General features: G+C 37.5%; 5 protein-coding genes across 5 annotated transcripts; 2 read left to right on the top strand and 3 right to left on the bottom strand.

The window, feature by feature from the left end:
• Positions 1-1,562: 1,562 nt before the first annotated feature.
• On the bottom strand, positions 1,563-2,668 carry LOC120207691 (probable E3 ubiquitin-protein ligase RHC1A). Its single transcript, XM_039207116.1, has 2 exons — positions 1,789-2,668; positions 1,563-1,624 (listed from the first exon to the last, which is right to left on the bottom strand). Exon 1 carries the CDS (start codon positions 2,666-2,668, stop codon positions 1,790-1,792), a length of 879 nt encoding a protein of 292 aa, XP_039063047.1. The 3' UTR covers positions 1,563-1,624; position 1,789.
• A 1,171-nt stretch (positions 2,669-3,839) lies between these two features.
• On the top strand, positions 3,840-7,496 carry LOC120207688 (protein RETICULATA-RELATED 1, chloroplastic-like). The gene is made up of 8 exons (XM_039207114.1): positions 3,840-4,294; positions 5,324-5,488; positions 5,590-5,682; positions 5,771-5,886; positions 6,015-6,113; positions 6,201-6,506; positions 6,625-6,789; positions 6,993-7,496. The coding sequence occupies exons 1-8, from the start codon at positions 3,962-3,964 to the stop codon at positions 7,279-7,281; spliced, it is 1,566 nt and encodes a 521-aa protein (XP_039063045.1). The 5' UTR covers positions 3,840-3,961; the 3' UTR covers positions 7,282-7,496.
• Positions 7,497-11,572: 4,076 nt separating this feature from the next.
• LOC120207686 (30S ribosomal protein S16-2, chloroplastic/mitochondrial-like) lies at positions 11,573-12,822 on the top strand. Its single transcript, XM_039207112.1, has 4 exons — positions 11,573-11,735; positions 11,822-11,923; positions 12,031-12,076; positions 12,606-12,822. The coding sequence occupies exons 1-4, from the start codon at positions 11,573-11,575 to the stop codon at positions 12,820-12,822; spliced, it is 528 nt and encodes a 175-aa protein (XP_039063043.1).
• Positions 12,823-14,277: 1,455 nt separating this feature from the next.
• LOC120207690 (basic blue protein-like) lies at positions 14,278-14,755 on the bottom strand. Its single transcript, XM_039207115.1, has 2 exons — positions 14,581-14,755; positions 14,278-14,495 (listed from the first exon to the last, which is right to left on the bottom strand). Exons 1-2 carry the CDS (start codon positions 14,753-14,755, stop codon positions 14,278-14,280), a joined length of 393 nt encoding a protein of 130 aa, XP_039063046.1.
• A 394-nt stretch (positions 14,756-15,149) lies between these two features.
• On the bottom strand, positions 15,150-18,246 carry LOC120207687 (protein SUPPRESSOR OF GENE SILENCING 3-like). Its single transcript, XM_039207113.1, has 5 exons — positions 17,111-18,246; positions 16,675-16,969; positions 16,094-16,338; positions 15,731-15,885; positions 15,150-15,507 (listed from the first exon to the last, which is right to left on the bottom strand). Exons 1-5 carry the CDS (start codon positions 18,032-18,034, stop codon positions 15,249-15,251), a joined length of 1,878 nt encoding a protein of 625 aa, XP_039063044.1. The 5' UTR covers positions 18,035-18,246; the 3' UTR covers positions 15,150-15,248.
• Positions 18,247-19,526: the final 1,280 nt, after the last annotated feature.

Raw genomic sequence — 19,526 nt, 5'->3', positions numbered from 1 at the left:
AAGAACAGTAACGTACCTGACAAGGCTCCAATATCTTATAATTTTCCATATTTTTTCTTCTTGAAAGTATAATATATACATACCTGCCTTCCAAAGTGTTAAAAACATTACCAACGGTTGCAGTTGGTGATTTTGTAACATTCCAATTATCAGATCAGTGATAAAAATAAAAGAATTTAAAATTTAGTGGTTTTATTAGAATAATTTGAAATTTCAAGGATTTATTGTAGAAATTTTTAGTTAGGACTTGATATTAAATTGGATTAGTAGAAAGATAGTATGGTCTTTTAACCTGAAAGATTTTTTATCTTCTCTCTTTTAAGGGATGTAACACGTGGAAAGGAGATAAAAAGAATAGAAAAGTCTAGAGTTGATTCTTATCTTCTTCATAGTGCCTGTGAACTCCACTTCCAAAGACGTTGCACGAAATCAACTTCATGTCAACCCGACATTATAAGTTTGATCAAACATGATAAGGACTTCGAGGACTTCAGTGAGGCAAAGGTGAGTGTAACTTCTTCGTTTTGTATTAGAATTGAGGAAGACTTGCGATAAGTCAACCTCAGTGTTTTCGATCGAAAACCTTTAAATTTCTTTTATGTTATATCTTTATAATGTTTTATTCAAGTTCTATTATTTAAGCTGTGATTAATGATTATGAGTATATGATTATGGAAATGTGATATGTGAACATGGGTATACGAAAATTCTCAATGTGAAAGTGCTTATGTGAATAAGAGATACTTCCAATAATGAATGATAATTAATTATGTGGTTAAAAGCCCAACGTATACGTTTGAAGATTAGATGTATAGTTGGCATGCCAAGAGTCGAGGGTTCTATGTGGTCATTCGAAATAATTATGTGACACTTCGGTGCAAACCTATGTGGCAGTTTGGTGCAAACCTATGTGGTCCTTCGAGACAATTATGTGGAACTTCGGTGCAAATTACGAATTGTGGTGACAATATTAGTGTACAACCTCAATGTACTCAAATACCTAGAGTTCTCAATAGTATACATTGGGTATTTGGAAGCAAAGCTATATAAAACGAATAATATACATAAGTATACCTTCTTGTTATGGAAAATAATTTGGAATTCTTTATGAAATGTTTCGATAAAATAAATAAATATTTCATCTATAAAGTTTAGTACTCTTTAGTTTTTGCCTCACTAAGTCATCGATTTAGCGTGTGGTTGTTTCACACGTAGGTTTGAAGAAATCAGAAGAGTGAAGCTAGTCGTGGATATCGTACTCCCTTGAAGATCATATCAAGACAAATTGAATGTAGGCTTCTGTTAACTTTGTAAACTGTTGGCATGTACTACACGTTTAATTTGAAATGTTCTTATCTATTTTTGTAAACTCATACTTTGTAATTATGTAAATTATTAAGGTTTTATGGAAATAGGAATAGAAGTTCATCAATTTCTTTGAATTGAAAGGTTTCACATTGTTAATATGAATAAAAGTTTAAATTTGTTCTTATTTGTAAATAATCTATGTATTGAAAAGTCAATGTGACACATCGAATTCGTATCCGGGTAGAGTATAAGTTAGGGTGTTACAGATTTCTAGACGGAAGCTATAAAATGAGCCAAGATGGCCACCAGGAGCTAGCTGTGGGGAAAATCATAGCAGCTGTGTTACAGAATTGCTATGTATGTGTGTATGCATGGATTAATTACTCATAAATATTACTATTATACATACATGCATATATATATATATATATATTTATGTAAACCATAAGCAAGGAGAAGATTAAGCGCAATAAATCCTACCCTAGCGGGAGAGATTACTTGCATTGGTTCTGCTACCAAGAAAATCGAGATACCGGTGTGTCCAGTGAGAGAATGCCTGAAGAGGCCCTGAAGAGAGGAACCGAGTTCCCAACCGGGTCAGTCCATTAACAAGATCGTCGACCAAAAAACTGACGTACCGGAAAAACATTTCACCGGTTCGATCATCGTTGTTATTGGCGGCTGCAGTGTCAACCGTGTCATTATCGTCATTGATCTCGTAGCGACTAACAGGGGAGGTGTTGTGAATGCTCAGCCAAGATACAATACAATCAGAGTGATACAAATGGTTGCACGGTAGCTCTTTTGCTTCGCCATCGACCACAAATTCATCCTTGCAAACGGGGCAATGCGTGGCATTGATCAGATGGTTTTCCACGATTTTCACAATAGGCAACGCTTCGATGGCCGAAGCAGCTGCCGATGGAGGCCCTGGCCTGTCGGTTTCGAAATCATCTAACTCATTGCCTGTATCTTCAAGTGCATCAACAGGACTCGGCTGCTGACCAGTTCGTTCGACGAGAGTGACCAAAGGTCTATTTTCAGGGCCTGGTTGATCCCAACGAACTCTTCTGTTAGTGCTTTGCCGCCTCGTCAAAGGATCGGGAACGGCGACCAACGTATCGAACAACCTGGTAGTCGTCTCGTAGGGTTCGACGCCATGATCAGCACGAAGCCTAGGCCTTGTGACATCCAGCTCGTGACTAAGTTGACGAAAACAATGGGGACAATAAGTTTCAAAAGGGTTTGAACTGGTGAACCTTATGGTTCGTTGGCAACGGAGACACCAGAAGTAATGATAAGTTCTCATCCTTGGGACTCCATTGACATTAACACCAGGACGACGATGGCTTAGAGACATGGTTTTTTTTTTTTTTGGCTATGAAAATGGGGATTAATTGTGTGTTTTTAGAAATGTTTTGTCCCTCTCTCTTAAGATTAAGGAAGAAGAATTCATAGCTCATTATATACGTGAAAAAGGAGAGAAGAGAAATAGCTTGGAGACATGCAGCAAGGGATTCCATTTCTCTTCTGACATGTTTCTGTGCTTTCCTGGAGAGTCTTAATTTCCCCAGTTTTGACTTATCTTGTAGGGAAAGCAAAGGATGAATTGAATTAATGGGCTTTGTTTTCTTTAAAGATTATACAGTTTGAATACGTATATTATTTGTACACATTTTCAATAAAGAAGTTCCAAATATTACACTAGTGCAAGTGTAAAATTACTATATTTTATTAAAAAAATTAAAACTAATATTTTGATAAAATATCTGTCATGATCTATTCACTTTGATTATATATGATATTAGATTGATTCAAAATTTTAAATGATAATAATTATAATTATATTAATAAGTTCGGTCATTAAAGTATTGGGTAAAATTTATAAATGACCTCTTAATTATAGAGTATTACTTTGTTGAGTCTCGACCATTGAAAATTATAAAATAATATAAAGTGTTACTTTGTTGAGTTTTCCAACTATTAAAAGATACAAAATAGTAACTCGACTATTTATATTATTTTTAATTATTATTCATCCAAATATGTTTTTAATGAAAATTCTAAAAAAATGTAAATACAAAATTTAGTAAAAAATAAATATCAGTATATATATATGTGTGATAATTGTCATGTCATCATTTTACACATAAAATATTGTCACATCATTATTTATATATGTGTAATGATAGTGTCACGTTAGTACTTTGAAAACATAAGATATATCACATCAGTGATAAATGTTGATTTTTAACTAATTATTTATTTTTATTTAAAATAAAATGCAATAAACTAAAATACTTAAAAAAAAATTAAGAACCAAATAATTATTTAGTTAAACATTAAGGGTGAATTTTGATATTATACCTAAAATAAATTGATGGCGGAAAAGTACTTACCTTTTGATGGTGTGGCCCATGAACCACAACTTGACAGCGACACGACCCAAGCTCAAAGAGCCGGCTTATTCGACTCGCTAAAAATCCACCCGAGTCGACTCACTTATTTTTCCTCGCGGATTGGGTTGGGTCAGCTAAACTATCCATCAAAAGCCACCCCAAATCCCTCCTGCCTCTCTCTTCATTTTCTCTCTCTTGTGGGAGGAGGAAAATATAGCCAACAGCTTTCTCTCCATCCAAACACGCGATAGAAAATGTCTCATATAGTGTTCCAAGCGTCTCCACTTCCCAAAACGTTGTTGTTAAAGCCTAGTCTACCGCCTCCGGCTCATCCTTTATCCGGTAAGCTCAAGAAGAATCTGACGGTGATATGTTCGTCTTCTTCTTTAATCGACGGCTTGGATTCCTCGGTCGCTGCTCTCGAGCGTTGTTTCTCGGCACCGCCCTCTCCGGTGGAGCTCGGTTCTTCGGGTTCGGGTGAGGTGGGGCCGCTTATGAAGGGAGGACAGTACGGCGCGTTTGGTGCTGTCACTTTGGAGAAAGGGAAGCTTGATTTATCTCAGAAGCGGACCACGTCTAGCCCTGAGGTTAGCTTTCAGAAATTATAACTTTTTCCTAAGGAGTTAAATTAAGCTTAATTAGAGCAGGCAATTGCCTAGTATTTAAGTATCAAAACTCTCTAAGTATTTAAAGGATATTTAACGATTTTAGATACTTTGATAAACTTTTTTAATATGTAGAATGAATTCGGATGGAAAATTTAGCTTATTTCTGTTATTTACGCTTAACGAAGCTAAAAGGGAGACATTCCTGCTAGAAACTATATCTTTTTGTTAAACGGATGAATTTTGAAAAGTTTATCTTCCATGACGTGTATTTCAAACTGGAGGTTTAATTATGAGTTTAGGATCCTTAAAACTACCAAAATTTCAAACTGGGGTTTATCTTTCAATTCATTTGATTGGATGTATCCGTGTGTGAATTGATGTGTTTTAACTAGATGTTCTATCTGACAGAACCTAGCATATATCATACTGAAGCTAGTTTGCATTTGAGTTAAACGAGCTTCTTAGTATACTATTTCTATCCCATCTTTGAAATTCTTCATTTGTGCAAGATATGAAGAAAACTTTGCAACACACAATGATGAATACTAAATATGCTTTGGAGTTTGGACCTTTTGGTGTTATTTTTGTAGAACGCTTAAACATTTGCAGTGTTAAATTAGGAACACGGTTATTTTTGTTTGAATTATAAGATATCCTACCTACATGTGATTTAGCATGCATGATTTACATATGATATGGATTTAAATACAGTAGTTGATTTGTTGAAATATATATTTCATAACAAGTTATGGCCTTACATCAGGTTTGTGCCTGATTTATTGTTTAGACATCTTTATATTAATGCTACTCTGTCGGTTGTGTGTGAGGAACTGGGTTTGGATGCTCATCCTACTAACCTCAATAATTAGCTTCTAGTGTTTTTAGCATCATGTTCATTTTTTTATTTTAAATCAGATGTTTACTTCTTGCAGTTTTTTATTTGTTTCCGTTTCCTTGAGAATATTGTTCAATGTTTTGGAAGTATCAGCTAATACCTTTGAATTACAGCTTGCAACGGGGGGAGGTGGTGGAGATATTGGAAAGAAAATTAATCATGGAGGTGGGGATGGAGGCGATGACGATGGAGATGATGATGATTATTTTGATGACTTTGATGATGATGGGGAGGGAGACGAGGGTGGACTCTTTAGAAGGCGGATGTTTCTGGAAGAGGTAAGAGATCAAAGTCTAGCAGATTCATTATGAATATTTAACAACTTATTTAGCTAAATGCTTAAGGAATAAATAATCACCTGAATTTTTGGATTTTCCAGCTTTTTGATCGAAAATTTGTAGATGCTGTATTGAATGAGTGGCACAAGACAATGATGGACTTGCCTGCTGGCTTCCGACAAGCTTATGAAATGGTTTAGTAACTTTTCTTATTGTTGTATCACATGGTCAAGGGCTCTGTCCGTTTGTGGTCAGATGCTGACTAAAGCTTTTTGCCTTCAGGGATTGGTCAGTTCAGCACAAATGGTAAAGTTCTTAGCAATTAATGCCAGACCAACCACCAGTAGATTTATTTCTCGAACACTCCCACAAGGAATGTCTCGGGCATTTATTGGCAGGTATTCCTTGATATGCTCATGTTCTCATCTTGAGGATGTCTCCAGCAATCTAAATGAAATGAGTATTTGATCACAGTGTATCGTTGAATCTGTCATTGATACTCATATATAATGTTTTCTGTTATTAGGATGCTGGCAGATCCTGCCTTTTTATACAGGCTTCTTTTAGAGGAGGTTGCTACAATTGGTTCTTCTGTTTGGTGGGAGGTGAAGAATCGAAAGGATAGGTGATTTTAGATAGCATGATGAATGTTTGCCTTGTTTATCCATTTTGATAAATCAAATGAATATACTTACTTTAGTTTTGTCTACAGGATTAAGCAAGAATGGGATCTGGCTTTAATGAATGTTCTTACTGTAGCAGCTTGCAATGCTCTTGTAGTTTGGTCACTTGCTCCGTGTCGTTCTTATGGCAACACCTTCCAGTTTGACTTGCAAAACACATTGCAGAAGCTTCCAAACAATATATTTGAACGGAGTTACCCGCTTAGAGAATTCAACTTGCAAAAGAGAATCCATTCTCTTTTCTACAAGGCTGCAGAGTTGAGTATTGTTGGATTAGCTGCTGGAGCAGTGCAAGGCTCTTTGTCAAATTTTCTAGCCAGCAAAAAGAAGGAAAAGTAAGTAAATTTCACTAATCCTTAGTTTCTTTTATTTGGAAAGAAGAATTTTTTATTCTTGGTAGTAGGCTTCTTTTACTCGTGCAATAATGGTGGCCACTTTTTTAACTGTTGGCAGGGTATCTGTGACAATTCCGTCTGTGAGTGCCAATGCACTTGGTTACGGGGCTTTCCTTGGACTCTATGCAAACCTTAGATATCAGCTTTTATGTGGATTTGATCAAGCAGTGGTCAACCATTTTGATGTCATTGGTGTAGCGTTGTTCTTCAGCACTGCTTTAAGGTCTTCCCTTTATCTGTTTCTCTTGTTTTTGTTTTGCCAAGCTATATTGCTCAGACTCTTCATTTTTCATGAAGTACCAGTGGCCGACATTAATATTAGTATATCGTTTTGAAAATCTCTAAATTGATATTTTTTTGGGTACTCTGTTGGTTACTTAAATGGAGTTTGTGGTGTTTTTGCCTCACCTAACTGGTTATATGCAGGGTTTTGAATGTCCAATTAGGAGAGAGATCGAGGCTGGCTTGGCTAGGTGTTGAGGTGGATCCACTCATTCAGTCGGATGACCTCTTGAAGGCTTACAACAGACCTTCTGAGGATGGCACCAAGTCATCTTCTAAATGGTTTATATCCAAGAACGCCATTGTTTCCGGTCTTGGACTTCTTGGCATCAGACAAGGAAATGCTGAATCGGTTGCTGACGGGGAAACTGGAGCTCCAAAGGCCCGGAGAAAGAGGATTGTCCGGAAGAAGGTAACCGCAAGCTCTACATAGTTAGTTGACATAAATATCATTCCAGTTTTGCTACTTGAAGAAAGAATCTCCACAAGGTGTGGACTCGCAACGATATCTGTCTACTGCTCTGATTAGCGGTTAAAGAAATCCACATCTCACCATCTTTATTAAAGAGTAGCTTGTAGATTGGTTTTGGGGAAGAGTTCTTGACTGCTTGTATTCGTTTCTATTAAATGTTAAATATTTTATTATATTCAATGAAGTTCTACACTCCATGCTGTGCCCTTATAAATTGCAAGGGATATAGATGAACTACAATTAGGGTTGTGCAAGTTTATATGAAGTTATCTATCTACCATGTCTTTCCCGTGTTGCCCCTCTTGTCCGAAGATCATCGATTGATTCATATTTGATAACTACCATTGTGAATATGATTACGGCTTAGTATTCAATTGAGTTAAATTAAAATATTTTGAGTTAATTGGACATACGAGTTCTATTTTAGGATTCTAATTTTATTTAAAATGTTTTTTTGAGTTAAGTCGAGTTTATGAAATTCGAGTCGAATTCAGTCACATTTTTGAGTTCGTATTTAAGTTTAATTGTAAATATTTATAATGTTATAATATGGATTGGGTTTAATGACTTTCTATAATTATATAAAATATTCATATATATATATATATATATATATATATATATATATTCACATTGAAATGTTATTTAATAAATTAAATGTAGTATAAAATTATAAAATATATTTATAATTTTGTTTTTCTAAAAAGATATTTTGAGAAAAAAGTATCAATAAGAGTATAAAGGAGTCATGAAATTAATGAAAATAAAAAAAATTGTAATAAGAAAACAAATGGAATAAAATGAAAAATTAAGGGATTAAAATATAAAAAGGAAAAGTTACATAGATATTTTATACTGCTAGAAGAATAGTGATTCAAATTTAATCAAAATAAACTTAAAATTGTAAAAGAATTGAGAATAGGAGGAACCCGGTATAAATATTCAAGTTAATCGAGTTGATTCGAGTAAAATATTTTAAGTTAGTCGAATTAATAAATTATATTTTATCATCTAAATTTTATTTGAAATTTTTACGAATCAAATTAAATATATTAAATTTCAGTTGAGCTAAATCGATTTTTTGAAATCGAATTTTACTCGCCTAGCTAGCAACTATGCATATTGGTTAAGGAATCAAACAATTGTTTATATTTGATAAAAAAAATTAGTACGACAGAGGCAAGGTATCGATTGGTTAAGGAAGTAAGCAAAGTCGGTCTTTCTGGCAACTGATTGTAGATTCACCAACTCCCACACGTATTCTCCTGATTTCAACCCACATCAGTCTACATGGCCATCTCCAACTTCCCCTTGCCTGCAGATTTTCTCTGCTATGGCATTGCTTCACAATCCCATTTTTCTATTTTGCATTTTCATTTTCTTTGCATCAGGTAACTTTCCAGTTTCCCGTCTTTAGTTATCTGTTTTCTTTCTGGGTTTAGTGATAAATCATAAATGTAATCACTTTGCATTTATGTTTGATAAGGTGCAACAATGCCTGCAAATGCCAAGAATTTTACCCTTGTGAACCAGTGTGTTAGATGAAGTCTAGATGCTGGTGCAGTTATGCCAGTTCAGCTTTAGTTGTTATGGTCCTTATGGATGTTACGTCAGCTAGGATTGTTAGCTGAGCCTTACTATTCTTTGTGTATATAACAGCCATCTGTGTACTGTTTAGTAAGCTTCTTGAATAAGAAATCTATCTCGTTTGTTATCTTTCTTTAGATTTCCTAACATGGTATCAATCGCCATTGTTCTGGGAATCGTTTCTCCGCTGCTTTCGTCTTCCTTGTTCTGAGGTTCTGCTTTTTCTTGATTGTGTACCTGCTGTGCGTCTCCGATGGCTACCACGATTCCCGGTTAAAGTCTTGAGGGTGGAGATCTATCCAGGAGCGGCAAGGTTTTCACAAACAAGAAGATAAACACCTTGCTTGATGTGAACTTTTTACTATGGAAACAACAAAGTTCTATTGACGGTGAGGAGTCATCGTTTGGAGCGTTTGCTTACTGGCGAACTCCACCTCCGCCTGAGAAGATAGCTGATGCTGAGAGCAATCTCGTTCACAATGAAGATTATGGGATATACTTTGCACAGGACAATGCGTTAACTTCTTGGCTGTTGTCCGCCATTAGTGACCGTCTTTTACCTCAGTTTGTTGGTGCAGAAACAGCTGCAGCTGTCTGGACCACTGTGTTGAAATTTTTTGCTAACATATCTAACACTAGTATTATGAGTCTTCACTGCAAAATGGCGTCGAATCACGTTCTCTCATACGTCGGAGCAAAATGGCGTTGTAGAACGAAAACATCGCCATATTATTGAACTTGCCCTTGTTCTGCTCTCTCAAGCCTCGCTACCGTTTCGGTTTTGGTCATATGCGGTGTGCACAGCGGTTTATCTTATAAATCGATTACCTACTCGAGTGAAATGTCATTTCATAAACAGTGAATATAAGCATACGGGATATTAGATTTAGGGTGTCGATGCTTTCCTCATCTTCGACCATATCAGAATCACAAGTTGTGTTATAGGTCATAGCCAAGCACCTTTCTGGGTTACAGTCCACAACATAAAGGCTACCAATGCCTTGCTCCTGATGGGAAGGTTTATACCTCCAGACATGTGGTGTTTGATGAACAATGTTTTCCTTTTGCAGGTGTTAAGGTGCAAGATGACACTGCTAGACATACTAGACATTGTTTTGCTAGGGCTGCTACACTACCTGTTGTCACTGGTGCTGATAGAGTTTGCAGGCAGTCCACACAGACATATCGATCTGGTGGTATTAATGATAATTGTGAAGGTGTTTCGAGGTCATCTAGAGATGAGAGGACTCAAGAAGCTGCTTGTGGTACAAGGACTGATGGAGAAATGGCAACTAGAGGTGCTAGTGCTCAAGATAATGGTAATGGCTCGAATCCGGTTGTAGATGTGATGAATCCAGTTGTTGTTGAGGTGGTGCCTACAAGACGGTCTGGTGAGGAATCAATAGGAGTGTCTACCCTGCCACCAGTTGGGCATCATATGATGACGAAAAGTAAGCATGGAATTTTTAAACCGAAAACTTACATGGCCATGCACGATGCTGAACCCGAGTCTGTGTACGAAGCGCTCCAATAACCAAACTGGAAGGTGGCTGTACAGGCTGAATTTGATGCGCTTGAAAGGAATTGTACCTGGACTCTTGTAACTTTACCTGAAGGTAGATCTACAGTGGGCTGTAAGTGGCTGTTTAGAGTCAAGAGAAACGTTGATGGATCGTTGCAACGATAAAGCAAGATTGGTGGCCAAAGGCTTCTCTTAAATTCCTGGGCAAGATTTTCATGATACCTTCAGTCCGGTAGTCAAATGATCAACAATCAATGTTATCCAAGCTATAGCAGCAAGAAACAATTGGGTGTTAAGGCTGATTGATGTGAACAATGCGTTCCTGAACGGGGAGCTGCATGAAGATGTTTATAGCAGCAGCCCCCAGGGTTTGAGAAACAGGCTGCTAACGGTGATGTGTTAGTTTGTAAACTGCGAAAAGCCTTGTATGACTTACGATGGGCGCCTAGAAACTGGTATGACAAGTTGAAGGATGCCTTGCTGAGTGTAGGGTTTGCTAGTTCACAAGCAGGCAATTCATTGTTCATTAAACGTGAAGGAGGAATAGCTACTTATGTATTAGTCTACGTGGATGATATTATTATTACGGGTGGATCGAATGACCATGTAGAGAATGTAGTGCAGCTGCTTGCTGAAAAGTTCGCTTTAAAAGACTTGGGCCAGCTCAGTTTGTTTCTTGGAATAGAAACAAAACGTGTGGGAAGTTCTATATTTCTCAGTCAGAAAAAGTACCTCATGGAACTGCTTGTTAAAGCCCGCAAGACCAGTGCTGCATCTGTCCCACCGCCTATGGTTGCTTCACTTAAACTCTCCAAAGATGCTGGTGATGCTCTGGAAGATGCTAGGGAGTATCGTAGTTTGGTTGGGTCATTGTTATATGCGTGTCATGCCCGGCCCGATATTGTATACTGCGTAAATAAATTAGCACAGTTCATGCATGCTCCTCGTGTGCAGCATCTAGCTGCTGTAAAACGTGTGTTAAGATACTTGAATGGAACCCTAGATTATGGCTTTCTGTTCTCTTCAGCAGCTGCAGCAGAACCCCTTCGAATTGTTGCGTTTGAGGACGCAGATTGGGGTGGCAGCATGGATGACAGACGCTAGATTTCGGGGAATTGTGTGTACTTGGGAGGAAGTCTTGTGATGTGGAGCTCGAAGAAACAGAAGACTGTATCCAGATCAACTACAGAAGCTGAATATGGGAGTTTGGTAGATGTGGCTTCTGATATTACATGGTTGAATGCGCTGCTGAATGATATGGGGGTTGAAGTGCAGTCTACACCAATTGTCTGGAGTGACAACTCGAGTGCTATAGCTATGAGTGTTAATCCAATATACCACTCCAAAACGAAAGATGTTGAATTGGTCCATTGGATATTCACTTTGTTCGAGAGAAAGTAGCAGACTGGTTGAAAGTTAAATACGTACTTGCTGAACATCATGTTGCTGATGGAAAGCATCTCGAGGTCCTTGGTTACTACAACCCTTTGCCAGGTCTTCTTCCCTCTCTGCTTCTTTAATCTTTCGATCACCATTTTTTTCATCTGATTCAAATAGAGAAATTGCTTATAAATTTCTATATATCCGTTTCTCTTGTACAGAACAAGATGGAGGTAAACGAATGGGTCTTAACTTTGAAAGAGTGAAGTAAGTTTCAATCTTTAAAACTCTAATTCTCTTCATTTTGGCCATAAATTTCGTTTTCTCATTTGGAGATGTTACCATTTTGCTGTAGCTTGAATTTTCTTTCATTGTGAATTATTGAATTTGTCAGGTATTCTGCAAGCACCTTGGAATCAGTTTGTAGCATTGGTAAAGTTAGCTTTTTTCCTCCAATTTTATGCGCATAGAATCAATTTCAGGGTCTATTGCTCCGATTGTTTGGCCTTGAGAGTTCAAGCTTGATTAGAGGAGAAGGGGGGAGGTTAAAGTATGACAATTTATAAAGTTATTCTTCTGAATTTGTACATTGTTATGAGATAGTATGAGTGTGAAAGGATTAGTCAGGGAGAAATGCTCTCCGGTTGGAACTTGGCGGGAAGAGCCTCTTCGTTCCGATAGGCAATCATCTAGGTAGTTGCTTCTTATGGTTTCCTCGGATTCAAGTAATAGACTGTTGTAGCCGTTGCTAGCACTTTTAGTGCATTAACCTTCTATTGGTACCGTTTTCCTACAGGTACTGGTTATCAGTTGTGGCGCAGCCTTCAGAGCCAGTCCAACGCATTCTTTTCAGAGCTGGGTTATTGCCCCCGCCTCCTATGGCGGCAATGGGATGCAAGGGCGGACCACGTGACTTGCACCCCGTTGATCCTATGACAGGATGTGTTTTGAATTTGGAGAAGCCAGATGTTGAAGATGGGGATCGTATTGAAACTGCTAGCTCTAGTACTTGATCATAAGATTTCATCTTTTTGTTCCTTTCATTTGTTGTTCCTTTTATTTTTCATAAGATAAACCTACTGGAGTGAATGTCATTGAGCTTCCACAGGCTTGAACCTTAACTTGTGCTTTGAAGCAGAGTTTCTTGAGAAATATCCAAACTTGGAAACGTTTTGATTGCCGGTTATCATATAATTTATTTTTGAATTAATCAATGGTATCAAATCAATATAATTTTACTTTATCGGTTGAGTGTAGGGATGGGCATGGGACCGAACACGATGAGTTTCGATTCGATCCGATCCGATCGGGTCGGAGTTTTTTTTATAAAAAATGTGATATTTGGGTCGGCTCAGTTGGATTTTTTAAATGTGATGTTCGGGTCGGGACGGGTCGGGTTTAAGGTGAAAAATATCCGACCTGACCGGAAAATATACATTATATATTTAGGAATAATTATAATAATACTCCTCTATATATTATTATTTTTTTAATTAAGTCATTGTTTTTATTGAATAAAAATATTATATTTTTTATTATTTCGGGTCGGGTTTTTAAGTTATATATCTGGTTGGGTTCAAGTCGGGTGAAATCTTATTTTGGTCGGGTCGGGTCGAATCTCAGGTGGAGGATTCCTTGTTCTTGGGTCAGGTCGGGTGGACCAAAAATCCGACCCAACCCAACCCATGTCCATCCCTAGTTGAGTGCATGGTATTAAATTGTGGCCGCATTGTAACATTTTTCAAGGTCACCATAAGTCCATCACACTATAAAATCACATCCGCAACATAAATACATATTTATTTTTAATAATTAAATCACGTCGTAATGTCCGTAACATTCGTAACCGCAACCAAAAATTAGTACTATGGTTGGGTGGCATCTTTCTACTTTTGCTGTAAATGATAATTATCAGTAGAGTGACAGATTCGTTGCATCTAAAAAATGTAAGTTTGAATATGTTTAAATAATTGATCCGGATCTTAAAAACAATAATTCTTTCGAATAAATATGAGTAATCAAATAAAGCAAATCGATAAGACTCCATACCTAAAGCTGTTAACATCATATAACCTTGGGATATCGTAGAATAGGTTAACCCCCTCTTAATATAGTTTTGAACAAGAACCCCCTAATAATATCATTACTATACCTATCGAACCTATTAGACTGAGATTAACCTAATCTAGACACCCTGATTTGTAGTTTGAACCACCTTAGAGACTCTTTGCATGAGATCACTCGTGTTTGACAGTTTGAGGCTAAGTCATTACATATCCATTATTTTGAGTTTGGAATTATTTGTATTTATTTATTTTGCTTTAAATCACTCTAGGACTAAGTTGTTTTGAATTTGGATCATATCAGATTGAACTCGGTTGTTGATTTTTTTTATTATCCGAACAAAGATTGGTACAGATGTGAATGCCATAGAAAACAAAGTAAAGCTGCATGCATATATAGGGTTTCTAAAACAAGGGTGGTGGTGCAGTGGCGTTGATGGCCATCTTCAAACCACCGGCACATATGTCGGAAACACTATCGATGAAATAATTAGCTCCGAACGCCAGTTGGACTTTCTCACTGCCAGAGTCCAACACTTTTGCCCCAGCGTTAACAGTGCAGGTATCAAACCCTTCTTCATTCACCAGCGCCACATCGAACCTCTGATCATCAAATTCAAAAACTAAACCAACAACAGCAACAATCACAATATGTATATTACCGAGACAATACTTAAATGATATTACAGAGAAAATTAGTAATATTACCGAGAAAATCACCAGCATGAAAGTTTTTTCCTCGAGTCCAGCTTTGCATGTCAATAGACAGGTCCCAACCTTCTTCATCTCCAACATGATAAGTGACCGGTGTTGAATCAATGGCCTGAAACTGAAGCAACGTTATGATGGCCAATACTGCTGCTGGGAGGATTGTTGTTGCCATTCTCGTCTCTTCTACAAGGTATTTTTTTTACTATACATGTCAAATTTATAGAGGAAACAATGAGCTCTGGTGCCCTCCATTAGGGAAAAAAAGACACTGATTTTATATTAAATCAATTTTACTCCAGAAAATATGGCACTGAACTGGCGAATAGTTTGTTTAGGTAAGTAAATACAATTGTCATTTACTGTCGCATCCCTAATAAATCAATATTTACCTAATTTGAGGGTTTTGACATCACAAAATATTCTCTTCTGACATTGCCATTAACTTATTTAAAAATGTTTTCATAGGGAAAACAACATTGGGTGAGCTTTGCCTCCCGTTTCCAAGTCTGACCCGACTTGACTCCGAATATATTCGAAACTCCTGTGATTACCGGATACAGTCTCGGACCAAATAAAACAAAAGTGGTTTATGCTTTACCTATGGGGCAAGATTGTTTTGTTTCTTTCACTCTGCCAATGGTGGTATTTTTGTGTCTTCGTTTTCCTTATCTCTTGTCTTGTTCTTCAAGGTTGTATTTAGTGGTCTCTTCTTCTAGGCAATCTGGGGTGTACTTCTCCAAGAGCAGTGTCAATTCGTTTTCGAACCCTTTCTCAAGCTCCACCAGCTCCTCCCAATACCGCTGTGTGATTACTAACCTTCTGTCTTGATGACTTTTCATCAGCTTCTCCCTCTCTACTTCGAATTCCTTCATCTTTTTCTCTTGAATTGCTATGAAATTCGCATTTTCCACCGTCCCGATAGCGCTGAATGTTCGAGAAATGTTAAAAAACCTCGTCAGGTTATGGCTATAGTTCAAAATCAATAAGTTTCACTTTTAACTACGCAAGATACAAACGCAAGTGGCTTGTTAGGCAGCAGGTCATCAGAAATAATGATTGACGTTACCTTCTCAAAGTAAATAAGGATGCATATAACTTTAAAAGAAAAAAAACCCTCATTACAGCTTAAAGTAGAGATATCTGTTACCTGAACTCGACTTCATTATTTGTTGGATTTGTATTTGACCGCTCAAGTTTCTCCCTCGCTGTCCTCTGCAGATTCTCGAAGTTATCTTCCTTGGAGTCTATGGATTGATATATGATGTTGATTTTCTCCTTAAAGTATTGTTCTTTATCAGCCAACTAGAAAATCATTGCATTGCAACAAGTGAAAAGAATTCAATGTCAATTTAAGTACACCGGTAAGCTACAAGAAAGGTTATCAGCTGTAATCATCAATTTGCAATACCATCCACCATGCGTGACAATCAACTTTTTCTAGTTAAACACAGAAAATGGGGTCCCGGAATCCTTATGTTACCTCGTGGAAGATAAAGTTAAAAAATGCTACCTCTTTTATGTTCTGCTCATGCTGCAATCTACTTTTCTGCATCTCTGTACAGCTTTCCTTTGTTGTCTGGTGAAGCTTGGTACTCAGTCGACCTAGAGATTCTGCAAGGACTTGTGAGTGCTGCTGTTCTTGAGCAACCTTCTTTTTAAGTCGGGTGAGCTGCTGACTATCGTCATTTATCTTCTTTATCTGGCTCTCAACCATCTCTTGGTATGATCTCATCTCAAATTTCAGCTTCGACTTTCCTGCTTGATCACATAGAGTATCGTACATGAGAAAGTTACATTGCCGTTAAAGAGAAAACGAAGAGAAAAGCAAAAAAGGAATTATAAATCATCTCTGCCAAGTTTGCAACGCCGCTAAAAGTAATATTTGCAAAGCAATCAGAAATGGTCAAAGTTTCAGTTTAATAATTTTTTCTTTTGCCATTTTGCTTCTCAATAAACCTTGTAATGGACCTTATTTATTCACCCTGTTGATCTCACAAGCCACATTTACCATCTTACGAACGTTTCTGCATGCTGGCACTCATGTACATAAATTGACACAACATTACGTTAGATGGGGGGGAGCAATTAGACCTTGAGAGTGTCGGTTAAATACATCCATGTCTTCTTTTATGGCAATGTAGCCGTAGAGTTGGCGCTTCCCACCAGGACAGAATAGAACCCGTGAGCTATCCCAAGCATCCCTATCCCTCCCTTGCTCTTTGAAATGCTTATGCAAGCGTGCAGCCTCTAAATACCCGGCTGCTGAGCTCTCAAAGATCAAAACACTCATCCCACGGTGCCCTCGTGGACCATAAGAGTGTCTCGCTTTTACTGCAGCATATGAGCTGAAGTAATTGAGAAGCTCTTGATTTCCCATTCCAGACCACTGATGAAATAACATTCAGTACTAAGCAGTCAGCAGTATATTAGTAAAAGAGGTATTTTACCAAAGAGAGAAAAAATATATATGCTATGTGTCATTTTCTTTGGCCGTATTATTTCTAACAGAAAATACGCAGTAAAGTACCTTTCCGTTTTCATCTTGTTCATATTTTGTATTCATAATGATAACCATTGGTGGCCAAACTATTTCATGATCTGTAACTCTATCATTAAGCCCTTCCCATCGGCCAAAGGCATCATTCTCTGGTTTAATTAAAGTTCCTCTCTTGCGCATCTCCTCAACCAAAAGTTCTGCAAATACTCGATGCATCTTAGCTCTCCGTGTTGTTTTGGTCATGGAATGAGTCAGTAAGGGCTGCAAACCTCGATACCAGTCGATGGCTCCTGGTCCACCATGACACGCAGGGCAGTGCCACTGCTGAACCGGTGAAATAATCTCCTCAACGGTTAATTTCTCTAATCTTTGGAAAAATGAATTAAACCACTTGCTCTTCTTGCGTGCTTCATGACTCTTCTCATCTTCATCCGAACCAAAACCATAGTCATCAAATTCATCGCTGTCGTACACAACATCCGGGTCATTGTTATCATATTCATTAACTATATTTTCACCATCCAAATTATCACCAACTTGGTGCTCTGTTTTAACTCGACTACCCAGTGAACTGCTAGAAAAAGTGAAACCAGCCTGAGCAGGACAGGTTCCATCAACTTGTCGGGTCCCTGCACTACCAAGTCTGCAGGAACTCGAAGAGGAAGCACTCTGAGTTGGCCCAGCATTGGCAGTACCCTTCTGAGAACCACTATTACTTTGCATCCCAAGTTTCTGAATCACATTTGGATGTCCCCATGCATTAGATGTAAAATCCTGATGAAACCCAGAATTCACAGCAACTCTGCTTTTGGACTCCCTTGTGTTCCCCTTGTCACCCTCCTTTGCAGAAGCTAGCTCGAGGTCTGCCGCTTTCTGATTTAGTTGATTAACTCGGCGACCAGAGACTTTATATACACTCCCCAATTCCGGAAATGGGTCAATAGCATCTGCCATGATGAATTTCCCAACAAAATTTCCTGAAACTTCTGTTTAAATGAAAACTATTCTTAGATCACTGTATTGAATGAAAAGATGGTGAATTTTCTTATTTCAAGAAACAATTCAAAGCCTATATTACAACCCAAAAAAATGCAAGCAAAAGAAGCTTAGTTATCAGAAGGTAAACAATGAATATCACCGATAAGCCCAGTTGTTGAGGGATTAAACAAGAATGATCCACGTGCTTTAATTACTACAATAAAACGTTCCAACAACCATATATAATATGAGGACCAACATTGGATATCTATCTATTCAGCGCACCCATCCTTATACACTCGGAACCCATTGAGTGGCATTGGTTGTAAAAGGGAATGTTGTTCTCCCTAAAGGACCTGAGTTCAAATAGTTGTGTCTGCAGGCCGTGTGCGCGTTGTCAATAGACTAAGAAAAATTATGAAAAGATATTACCTTATAATCACCTCAAATTATATATATATATATATAAACTTATAGACTCGGTTTCTTGGAATCAAAATGCCTATACCAGACACTTCAAACAATGCCATTTTGAAATGAAATTCGGCCAAGTGTAGATGAACTGATTGATTTTCTCTATGATGATTAAGCTACCTACTTTTGATTTACACATAGTGTACAACTTTTGAATCTTTCTTCTTAGCAAGAATTAAATCTAAAAACCCTCAATAATATCTTTCAATAGCTGATCGTGAGCAAAACAAGCAGCAAAGTTAACTATGGCAGACTATTGTAAACGAGTAAAACCAACATTTTGCTATCATTTTTTAACAAAAACAAGTTATTCAGCTGAACAGTGGTGAAAAAGGAACCTCTTTTCTTCTTCCAAGAACTCAAAACCATCAAATGACATAACACATGCATGCATTTATACAAGCACTTCATGAACGAAACAAACAAATATTTTAACCCCAGAAAAGCAAATGTAACTACAGCTTCATTAAGAACAAGAAACCATCTTTGAAATTCCCATGGAAGAACACATTGAAAAAGGTAGGTATTCTTACTTACCAGATGGAGTCTGAAGAGCGCAAAAGAAGTGGAGGTCCCTGCGGAGAAAAAAAGAAAGAGAGTGAGAACCATTAAAAATGGAAGAAGGGAGAGGAGTATGGCTATGTGAGGCGCACGCGCGTTGTGGGAGATAGGAACAGGTTAAAAGAAAAGAATAGACGGCTGAGTCTCCACCGAGTCAGGACTCGGGACCCTTCAACAGACTAGACAGACAGATAAATGTCGCGGACTTTCTTTCACGCAGGGAGTCTGCTTGCTGCATTACCCGCTTTTTATCTAATTGTAAATTGATTAAATGGAACAATTGCAGTTTTAGCCTTATTTTAAACTTAAAAAATTCAATCTAGTCCTTTATAATCTTTAAATAAATGGATTTGTTTAGTTTTAGTACCTTTAAAACTAAAAATACCCCCAATAAGGTGCCACACATCGGCCAAAATCACTCTCATGATGAAAG

This window comes from Hibiscus syriacus, unplaced genomic scaffold, assembly GCF_006381635.1.
Source record: "Hibiscus syriacus cultivar Baekdansim isolate YM2019G1 unplaced genomic scaffold, ASM638163v2 tig00015132_pilon, whole genome shotgun sequence".
Lineage (NCBI taxonomy): Eukaryota > Viridiplantae > Streptophyta > Magnoliopsida > Malvales > Malvaceae > Hibiscus > Hibiscus syriacus.
Note: the sequence above shows the minus strand (reverse complement) of the source record. Positions and strands in the feature narration are given on the sequence as shown.